Source organism: Quercus robur, chromosome 8 (assembly GCF_932294415.1).
Source record: "Quercus robur chromosome 8, dhQueRobu3.1, whole genome shotgun sequence".
Classification (NCBI taxonomy): Eukaryota; Viridiplantae; Streptophyta; class Magnoliopsida; order Fagales; family Fagaceae; genus Quercus; species Quercus robur.
In genome coordinates, this window is record NC_065541.1 from 29,231,657 (window position 1) to 29,241,851 (window position 10,195).

At 35.3% G+C, this 10,195-nt stretch overlaps 1 protein-coding gene across 2 annotated transcripts; it reads left to right on the forward strand.

Moving 5' to 3' along the window:
* Positions 1-595: 595 nt before the first annotated feature.
* Positions 596-10,195, forward strand: LOC126695135 (dol-P-Man:Man(6)GlcNAc(2)-PP-Dol alpha-1,2-mannosyltransferase). 2 transcript variants are annotated; one of them, XM_050391778.1, is made up of 11 exons: positions 596-776; positions 2,891-3,037; positions 3,773-3,860; positions 4,140-4,299; positions 4,470-4,687; positions 4,847-5,142; positions 6,467-6,581; positions 6,670-6,808; positions 9,355-9,551; positions 9,643-9,732; positions 9,799-10,195. In XM_050391778.1, the coding sequence occupies exons 1-11, from the start codon at positions 628-630 to the stop codon at positions 9,928-9,930; spliced, it is 1,731 nt and encodes a 576-aa protein (XP_050247735.1). In that variant the 5' UTR covers positions 596-627; the 3' UTR covers positions 9,931-10,195. The 2 variants fall into 2 exon arrangements, with proteins under 2 accessions (XP_050247735.1, XP_050247734.1); XM_050391777.1 differs by lacking the exon at positions 596-776 and having other exon boundaries at positions 2,604-3,037.

Below are 10,195 nucleotides of genomic sequence, written 5' to 3' on the forward strand. Positions count from 1 at the left end.
CCGATACCCACCAAACATTACAGCCACAACTCCAGTCACAACAAGAAACCACCACCACAAGAACCACAAAAAAACCGCCACAACAATCACAAGAAAACACACAACACGCCGATCTCCACGTTGATCTCCTCCACGCCGATCTCACGCCATCAAGCCGTTCTCCTCACCAAAAAGCCGATCTCAAATGTACGATCTTGTTGTGAGAGAGAGAGAGAGAGAGAGAGAGAGAGAGGAAATGAGAGAGATGTGGGAGACGAAGAGAGAACTAGAGAAAGAGAAAGATGTGGGAGATAGAGAGTTGGAGAGAGAGAATAAATAAATTAATAAAATATTAAGAATAGCAGAATTGCAAATTTTATAACATTTACCAGGTTTGATGGAGTGGATTTTTGGGTTTAAAATGCTAAAAAATAGCATTTATAGCATATGCAAGGCTTGATAAGAATGCTCTAATAATAATAATAATGCAATAAAATATATATATATATATATATATATATATTTTAAAAAAAAAACAAAAAAGAAAGAAAAGAAAGAGGAAAGAGGAAAGAGTCTCTTCTGCACTAAAAAAATAGGTTTGCTTGGGGGGGAAGGAGAGCATCATTTGAGGAGAGAGAGAGAGTGAAGATGTCGGTATCGACGAGGCAGAGGCGGGCAGTAGCAGCGTCAGATCCTGCAACATCGGAATCAGGAGGAGGAGGAGGAGGAGAGTGGTACACGAAGCACGACAAGCCTTCTTCTAGTGGTGGTAATATGCGAGGAGAAGAGGGATTGAGGTGGTTATTGCCTTTGTTTGTTCTAGGAACGCTACGCTACATGAGCGCCACATCTAACATCTTAATATTTTGGAAAATAGCAAATATGTTATATTGTTATTATCTTAGTTAAACTTTAATGAAAGTTTATGATTCTTAAAATATTCTATTGTGTAATGTCCAAAATACTCCAACTAAATTTTAACATCCCAAAATTTTTTTCACGTATTCTGAGTTTTAGATGATAGTAATGCTTGCAAAGTTGCAATGGTGATATAAGATGTGTAGGGCCCAATAGTCTATGGGCCCGGCTCGCTCGCTTATGGGGAGTCCACAGGTCACCAAACTAAAGGAGGCCAGGGCCCAAGCCCAAAAATAGTGAGTCCGATGTGGTTCAAAGATGGTCCGAGGACCGCTCAGTCCTCGGAAAGCCCAGAACCCCATTGACGAGAATGGGATACAGGCAAACTTGAAAGATCAGAAAATATCTCACGGAAATAGTCCTTAATACCCTTCATTGACATGACATCGCCCCAAACAGAGCCGGATTTTTAGGCTTTATGGACCATCTCCCATAATTCAGGGATTAGACTGATGGGACAGATATCTGCCCTGGAAAGATCGACCCTACACGTGGACGAAGGACGACGAACGTAGGCTAGTATAAAAGAGAATGTTATGTGACCAAAGAAAGGGGGTCCCCCATCTAGCTTCTGGAGGAAGACTTGATGAAAGAGAATGTCTGGATAATACACGCCGGACACCACATAAAAATCCTCCGACGGGTAACCGGGGACAGCACCATCGCTCCTCGGACATGATCCGAGGAGCCGAATCCTCCTAGATACAAGATTGATGGGCCTGAATATCCAGCCCAAAGCTCGTTCTCATACTGGTTCAACTATGGTCTGGCCCGAAATGTCGCCCTGTGATCCAACGCTGGCCTTTCAAGCCCACTCTCTACAAATATTATTGTGAGGGACCTTCCGTGTGCGAGCCCAACGTCGTTGTCGGGCCGTTAAAGATTTTGTGTCCCTACAAGATGTTTTATATGTTACCTAGAGAACATTGATTTTTTAAGTTTAAATCTTCGAAACTTATAATTTATCTAATGGAAAATTCGATGACACACGTCTTTTGTTTTTTGTTTTTTGTTTTGTTTTGTTTTTTTTTTCTTTTATTGCCTAAAATGTGTGTTCATTGAAAATTAAGTAAGCTAGACATTGCACCTAGACTCATGTAGAATGATAAAAAAGAAAGTATAAATGAAAAAAAAATTGATGTATATGGTTGAAGGTATTTGATGTAAAGTTTCAATTGTAGTATATGACATCGTGTATTGTAAAAATTTAAATATTGTGACAATATTTTAACAAAACTCAGTTGCTTATTGCTGGAAGTTGATGATATTCATTATCATTCTTAGAAGTTTTTAGTAAATGGATATTGCTTTTAGCAAATATATATCAAAATTCTTATGCGAATGAGATTAACTTTATATTACACATCTTTTATGTATATAATTTCATACTTTGTCTTTACTCAAAAAAAAAAAAAAAAAAGTTTCATACTTTTTCAAATAGAAATTCTTTTCACATAGATACTTTTTTTTATATGCATTTATTTAAAAGATTAGGGATTATATAGAAATATTTGAAAGATTATGAACCGTTTTTTAAACATAGATTAAAAAATAATAATAAAAAGGTTTGCTTTTAGCTTTTTGTATTATATGATGCAAATAGAGTATGAAAAAAATAAGCAATTCTGAAATGGGGTTGAGTTCTAATAATAATAATGCAATAAAACAGATATATTTTTTTAAACAAAAAAGAAAGAAAAGAAAGCGGAAAGAGGAAAGAGGAAAGAGGAAAGAGTCTCTTCTGCACTAAAAAAAAATAGGTTTGCTTGGAGGGGAAGGAGAGCATCATTTGAGGAGAGGAAGAGAGAGAGAGAGAGAGAGAGAGAGAGAGAAAGAGAGTGAAGATGTCGGTATCGACGAGGCAGAGGCGGGCAGTAGCAGCGTCAGATCCTGCAACATCGGAATCAGTAGGGGGAGGAGGAGGAGAGTGGTACACGAAGCACGACAAGCCTTCTTCTAGTGGTGGTAGTACGCGAGGAGAAGAGGGATTGAGGTGGTTGTTGCCTTTGTTTGTTCTAGGAACGCTACGCTACATGAGCGCCACATCTAACATCATTCACGACTGCGACGAGGTCTTCAATTACTGGGAGCCTCTCCATTTTCTTCTCTACAAATCTGGCTTCCAAACCTGGGAGTACAGGTCTTCTGCTCTTCTTCTACCTCCCTCCTCCGACTCGATTAATTTCCTGCTTAATCTTGCTTTCTTTTGCAAACCCCCACGCACCCACCATAACACTTTAGTTTTTTTTTTTGTTCATGCCTCCATGATTAAGTTTGATTTATCATACCTTTTGCATTTCATGCTTCCCTGTTTTTTTCTTCTAAAGTTATATATTAGTTTGTTGTTTAGAAATTGGGTTATCAGGAGTAAGGTAGTTGCGTGTTTTATGATCCACCACAGTTAATTCGTTGGACATTTGGAACTTAGTTCCATTATGTTTGATGTGGACAATTTAGCTGGAACAAAACTGGTTTAGGTTTGAGGATGTGGAAAGTACAGGGACTCAATTGTTGCCTATGTTTACTGGTTCTTTGTTTGATTGGTCTCATGCATGGGGCTTCACTAATAGCATCTCCATTATGGAATTCATAGAGTCCCTCTATCTCCTTATATAATTTTGTTCTTTTATAATTCTTTTCAACCACTAGTCTCTTTGCAATAAAATATATCTTTTAAAAAAATAAAAATAAAAAGTAGTTGCAAAGGTGCGGTGGATTGGCATCGATCTTAGTTTCAAATCCTACATATCAAAAGATGAATAGTTAGACTATTGTTTCTCTCCAGCTTTCTTGAATTATTTTGAAATATTTCTTGGTTTAACATGACTTTCATTTAAGACATTGAGTATTGTTATAACATATACACTTCCTGCAGTTCCCAGTTTGCACTGCGATCATACTTATATATTCTATTCCATGAATTAGTTGGCCGACCAGCTTCCTGGTTGTTTGGCGATGAAAAAGTATGATTTCTCTATACCCTTGGATTGCTATTCTTTTGATATTTTATTGATATGTGATACTTTGTAACCCCAGTTTTGATTTATTAGTAGGTTGAAATATACTTTTTGTCCCTGAAATATGGTCTAAGTGTGATTTTTTTTTAAAATTTTTCATGGGCAAAATTGAAATTTTTTAAAATTTGAGACAGAAATCAAACTTGGGCCATATTTGAGGGACAAAAAGTGCATTTTAGATTTTATTTTTTACATATTCATGAACCAATATCTTTCCCATGGCAGGTGAGAGTATTCTATGCTGTAAGACTCTTTCTAGGTCTCCTCTCTGTTATCACAGAAACTGTTCTGGTAGTAGCCCTTTCCAGGAAGTATGGAAAACGTCTTGCTTGTTACACACTTGCAATGTTATGCTTAACCAGTGGCTGCTTTTTCGCTAGCACAAGTGGGTGGACCTTTCTATTAGTCAAAGTTGTTTCGCAAATTGTGCTTCTGTCTTGTGTCTTTAGTGATGCCTTATATTTTTGTATTTGGTCAAGTATTAAAAATTTGGAGTTTCAGTTGCTCCATTATACTTTGGTTTTTATATTTCATTGTCTTGACATTGTTTGCTAGGTTTCTTGCCAAGTTCATTCTCTATGTATGCCATCTCTCTTTCATCGGGGTTATTTCTTCTAGAGAAACCTGCAATGGCAGTTGCAGTTGCAGCTATTGGTGTAATCCTTGGCTGGCCATTCTCAATCCTGGCTTTCCTGCCAGTCACATTCTACTCTTTGGCTAGAAGGTTTAAACAAGCATTTGTAGCTGGGGCTGTCACCTCCCTTTCTCTTCTTGTAAGTTAATCATTAATTTTGATCATTAGATATTACTTTAATGGATCTATTATTTATATGCCTGTACCTTAGCAATTGGCATCGATAGAGTTATTAAATCTCATATTAAGTAACTTTTGGCATGCACATTACAATGTTAGATATTTGGAATTCTTGCAGGCAGTCTCTTTACTGGTTGACTACTACTACTACGGACGATGGACATCATCTTTGTTGAATCTGTTGCTATATAATGTCGCAGGAGGTGGTGAAAGTCATTTGTATGGGACTGAAGGGGCATTATATTATCTGAGGAATGGATTTAATAATTTTAACTTCTGTTTCATTCTCGCTTTGCTGTTCTTGGGAATTTTGCCAATTGCAAGGAAAAAGTATGTCCCTGACCTGCTGATTGTGGTCTCACCAGTGTATATTTGGCTGGGATTTATGTCTTTGCAGCCACACAAAGAAGAAAGGTTTGATAATTTTACTTTATGAAGAGGAAGAAGAAGAAATTGTTGTGGATTTGGATGATACCTTCTATCCCCCCCACTCCATGCACATTTGTGTGTCTTGACATTTTTTTTTTCATTTCAATGCTAAAATTATAATCTTATCATTTGCTATCCAAAACCACTAATATTAACAATAATTTATTATGTACTTGAAATTTTTCTATGTTTGTCAATTAGCAAGCTTGATTGTGGTTCAACTGTTCCATTTTTTTTTTTTTTTTTGAAAGAAAGCACTATCTTGTGTTGGTCCATGCCCCTCTTTTTTGGGAAGGGGAAAACATGTATAACCCACATTTGTAAAGCCACATCTACAGATAGTCATGCTAGTGTCAGTCAAGATTCTCGTATCCCTATGTTTGGAGAGAAAATTTGAGATCAAGCAGATTCAGCTAGTAACTTGCAATTAGCATGTAGTAAATATTTTCCTGACCAATCTGGACGTTGATGTATTTAATTCACCTTTATGCCATTCATATTTTTCTACGACCTTCACTCATTGAAAAATGGAGGTTAGAGGTGATTTCTTGTTCAAGGATAGAAGAAATGGTGGTGACTCAGTGTAAAGGTAGCATCTATGAATAGATGTGTCAGGTAGTTTGGAAAGGTCTACCATTCAAAATTGAGTGGGAGTCCATATATGAGACACAAGTCCATTTCAATAGTTTTTCTTCCATGATTTTGATTTTTTTCAAATATAAAAAATTATATTTTCTGATGTTCTACTTCTTTTGAATTACTGTAAGCATCACCCTCTAACTTATGGCACTTGATAATACATTTTATGTTGACCCTTCTTCATATATCATAACTGATTGCATAAATGGTTTGCATAAGAGTTTTTTTTTTTTATAATATGTAGGTCAAGAACTAGGAAAATGATTATCTTAATTTACTTGGGAAGTGAATCCAATGATCTTAATTTATCTCTGGAACCTGAATGGACAATCTTTGGATAAGTATGGGTTTGTTTGTGTATATAGCATTAACCTATTTCATGTAATGTTATAAATTAAATTACTGGAAAGGCTGCAAAAGGGTACTCTTATCTGGTTTCTATGGGCTGTTCCTTTAATAATGTTACAGCTATCTGTAAAGGTTTTTATTTGTGCATTTATGAATCATCTACTTTGTTTCCGATAATTAATTTTGAATTTCAAACCTCTTGCTCAGGTCTCCTAAGTTCTGTAATCAGAAGAAATCAAGATCCATTTAACCTCCAGTATTATATTAAAAGAGTGCAGGGGAAATATTATTGATGATAATTGTTTTCTAACTACATTTGTAGGTTCCTTTATCCAGTATACCCACTTATTTGTGTTGCTGCTTCAGCTGTCATCGACAGCTTTCCTGATCTTTTCCGAGATAAATATAATCCCACTGATAATTCCCTGATTGTTACGGTAAGTGTATTCTATTTTCCCATGCATTTCTCAGTATACGATAATGAGTCCTCACCCATGGTCAATTTCTTGTTGTGTATATATGCAGATGGCCAAATTACTTCGACCTGTGGTTCTTAGCCTCATATTGTGTACCTCCCATTCTCGTACTTTTTCATTGATTAATGGTTACTCTGCTCCTCTGGAGGTTTACAAGCTTTTAGAGCATCATTACGATGCCGGAACGGGTAACAGCCAATATCTTGCCTATATGTATATGATACTATTTCCTCTTGGTGATGAGATTATCAAGGAATTCACTAAATAACCCCCTTTAATTCATTAAAAGAAGTGAGGTTTAGGGTAATTTTGTCTATCAAGTCATGGAAACAATGCCAACCCCCCCAACCCCCAATACACGTGCGTGTGTGCACACACACTTACATATCTTGAGATGAAGAAGGAATGTTCTAAGCAGTTGTCCTAGTATTCTTTTGAAAGTCTCAAATGAGAGGTAGCTTTGATATTCTGGCTTCAATGTTCTTTTATAATGGAAATGGTATAGGAAATGAATAGCTCAAGGCGTGACAGTACATGTTTGTTGGTAACAATTTTACATTTCTTGAAAATTTAAAATGCAATAAAGTGCGTCCTTTTAAATTTTTGTGATGACACTTACTAAGAGATAGGGTAGTTATACCAGCCTGGATGATCTAGTATTCTTGTTCCCTTTAACATAATATAGCTTTACTAGTAATAATGTTCTGTCTGATTGATATGGTAGCCTTAGGAACATACACTTCTTAATGGTGGTTTTATTCAGAACTTACATTTCCTTTTGTTTTAAAACGCATGTTTTCAGTTTATTTTTTCAGATATCAGCATCCAAGAATTTTCTTTGAAATTCTGTAATAGCATTTCTAAATTTTCTTCTCCCTAAATTATTTGTTACTCTTTCTGTAATTTACACCTTAAAACTCGAGGCCGAGTTTCTTCCAACAGGAGTATGATGGAGTTATGGAAGATTAATATGCTATTACTTTTCAAATTTGCCTATTCAAGAATTATTTTATTGGGTCCTCGTGAAGTCCAATTGAAGTGAAAGATGTGCCCTTTTAATGGTCTAAGTATGAGTCTTTTAGGGTTAAAACAGTTTTTAATTTGGGTTTTTATTTTATTAGTTATGGTCAGTTTTATATTGAGGGGCAAATCTGTAATTTCTGCAATTCCTGTGAATTAAGGGTATTTTGGTAATTTAGTTGAGTCTAGAATCTTCTAAAGTATTCTTAGTATCTTAAGTTTATTTACTTTGGGTCCAAGTTAGTATTTATTAGGTTTTATTTAGTAGTCCAAATACTAGTAGGAATCCTATTACGATTCCTACTAGTACAAGTAGAGTCTTTATATATATTGTATTCAAATAAAATAGAATGAGTTGATTAATAAAATTGAGTGTTTTGAGCGATATTTATGTTGGCCTTTGTTGTTTCCTTCTCTTTCTCTTCTTTCTTTCTAAGATTACTGTTCACGGATACTGTTCACACAGCTCCTAAACAGCCCTAACTTATTTCTAATTCTTCTTCTTTCCTAACCCTAAACCCACCACAACTAAATGTAGACAAATCCCTAATTTGTCCTACATCAAGTTTTGGTGTCACTTTAGCAACTTTTCTGACACATTATTGTCAGTGGGAACTAAAGTTAGATAAAATGCCATGAGAATAGGAAAGACAACTCAATTTTAAAGACCACATCAATTCCAAGGACATCATTTATTTGGTATTCGAAAGTTTAAAGGTGATATAGCCATTTGAATCTGATGCAGGACAAAACCAAACAATGCAACATGAAAATTAAAGAACAAACAAATAAAGATAGGCAACCTGGAGTCAGCACTTAGGCTCTTTTGGAGACAACACCAAGCAAGAGATATCCTCTAGGAGATAGCATCTGGGGTTGGCTGGAGATAATTGGAACAATATCAAGAGAGATTTTATTCTAGTTCATGGCAAGACGCTTGTAGCTCAATTGGTTAGCACCTCCTAGTGTTCTCTAACATAGACATCTAGGGTTTGAGTCGTCCTACCCCCAATTATCATATTACCACAAAAAAAGAAGGAAAAAAATCTAGTTCAAATCTCTATAGAATAAATTAGATTGTTGCTAGGATTTTGAGACATTTAGATAGAGAATTAAACAATATTTATTGATCATTACGTACAATTCAATTAAGATATTATATGAAAGTATGATTTTTCTATTCTTTTTTATTTGAGATTTCAATGATATTTTTATTGGTTAATTCAAATATAAAAATAAATAAATAAAAATATTATATTATAAAAAACTCATGAGTGGGTTATGTTGGAGTGAAACAGAAAAGTTTGAGAATAGCCGGATCTAAATGCTTTCTCAATAGTTTTGAACCATGTAGACCATATTCATCATAAAAAAAATTCCCTCATCATAGGATTAGGAGTACAATACTATGCTTATATAGACTACTAGGACTACATAATTCTAATTGACATAGGAAACCTTAATTCTAATTGACTAAGGGAACTTAATTTTAAATGACTTGGGAAATCCCAATAATTAAAAAAATATCATTGACTTTAGGAAATTGAATAAAAATACAGATGTTTCCAAAATTAAACATTAAATAAAATACAAATAAACCTAATTGACCAATAAAAATACAATTGTTTCCAAAATTAAATTAGACTAAATTACAAAAAAAATAAAATTCTTTCCGCATCGAAATCTTTTATGTTTTGGATCCTATATGCTGCAGGTTCTGTACTATGCGTCGGAAGTGAATGGCACCGTTTTCCATCATCATTTTTTGTTCCTGATTATGTGGGAGAAGTCCGATGGATTGATGATGGGTTCCAAGGTCTTCTGCCATTCCCATTCAATTCTACCCTGGGAGGGACTGCAGCAGCACCACCATATTTTAATAATAAGAACAAGGCATTGGATGAGCAATATGTAATTAAACTTGAAATTGTTTGATATGCCAAAACTTGTTCTGTTTTCCCTTTCCATTATATCATTAATGACCCACCATTTGATCCTACAGCTCCGGGATCTTGAGGCATGTACTTTTCTGGTTGAGCTGCAGCTTAATCGACCTTACAATACTCGTGGAAGTGACTTGTCAACATGGGAGGTAAATCAATCTTCTTCTCTTCACTTTTCCTTGCATGATTATACTAATTTTATGTATCTTCTTCAGGCCGTGGCAGCACTGCCTTACCTGGACAGGGAGCTCTCACCTGCCATGTTTCGGTCATTTTTTATCCCATACTTGTGGCAGGAGAAGAACGTATTTGGCATGTATAAACTGCTTAGAAGAATACCAAAATGATTTGGGCGGTCTTGAAGTGTGGTTGACCATACCCTTAGCGGTTTGTGGTAACGTTGATACCTTACCCACTGAGGAAGAAAATCCGGAATTACATTTGACACCCAATTTTGCTAATGAGATTGCTAACTATTCATACTTAAAAGGTTTTACCTGATTCTGCAATGGAATTTAGTTGACTGGTCCATTTATATATTTATTGTATGTTCCAGACGTTATGATGTGTATGTAATCCTTTATGTTCTATAGGGTTCTAAATTCACAAGCT

Excerpts from the sequence above, each read along its gene's own strand:
- LOC126695135 (XM_050391778.1), top strand. The coding sequence starts at position 628 with ATGTCGGTATCGACGAGGCAGAGGCGGGCAGTAGCAGCGTCAGATCCT. Across the intron at positions 3,038-3,772 it reads TTCCAAACCTGGGAGTACAG|TTCCCAGTTTGCACTGCGAT; the intron begins GTCTTCTGCTCT and ends CACTTCCTGCAG. Across the intron at positions 9,552-9,642 it reads AGGCATTGGATGAGCAATAT|CTCCGGGATCTTGAGGCATG; the intron begins GTAATTAAACTT and ends TTGATCCTACAG.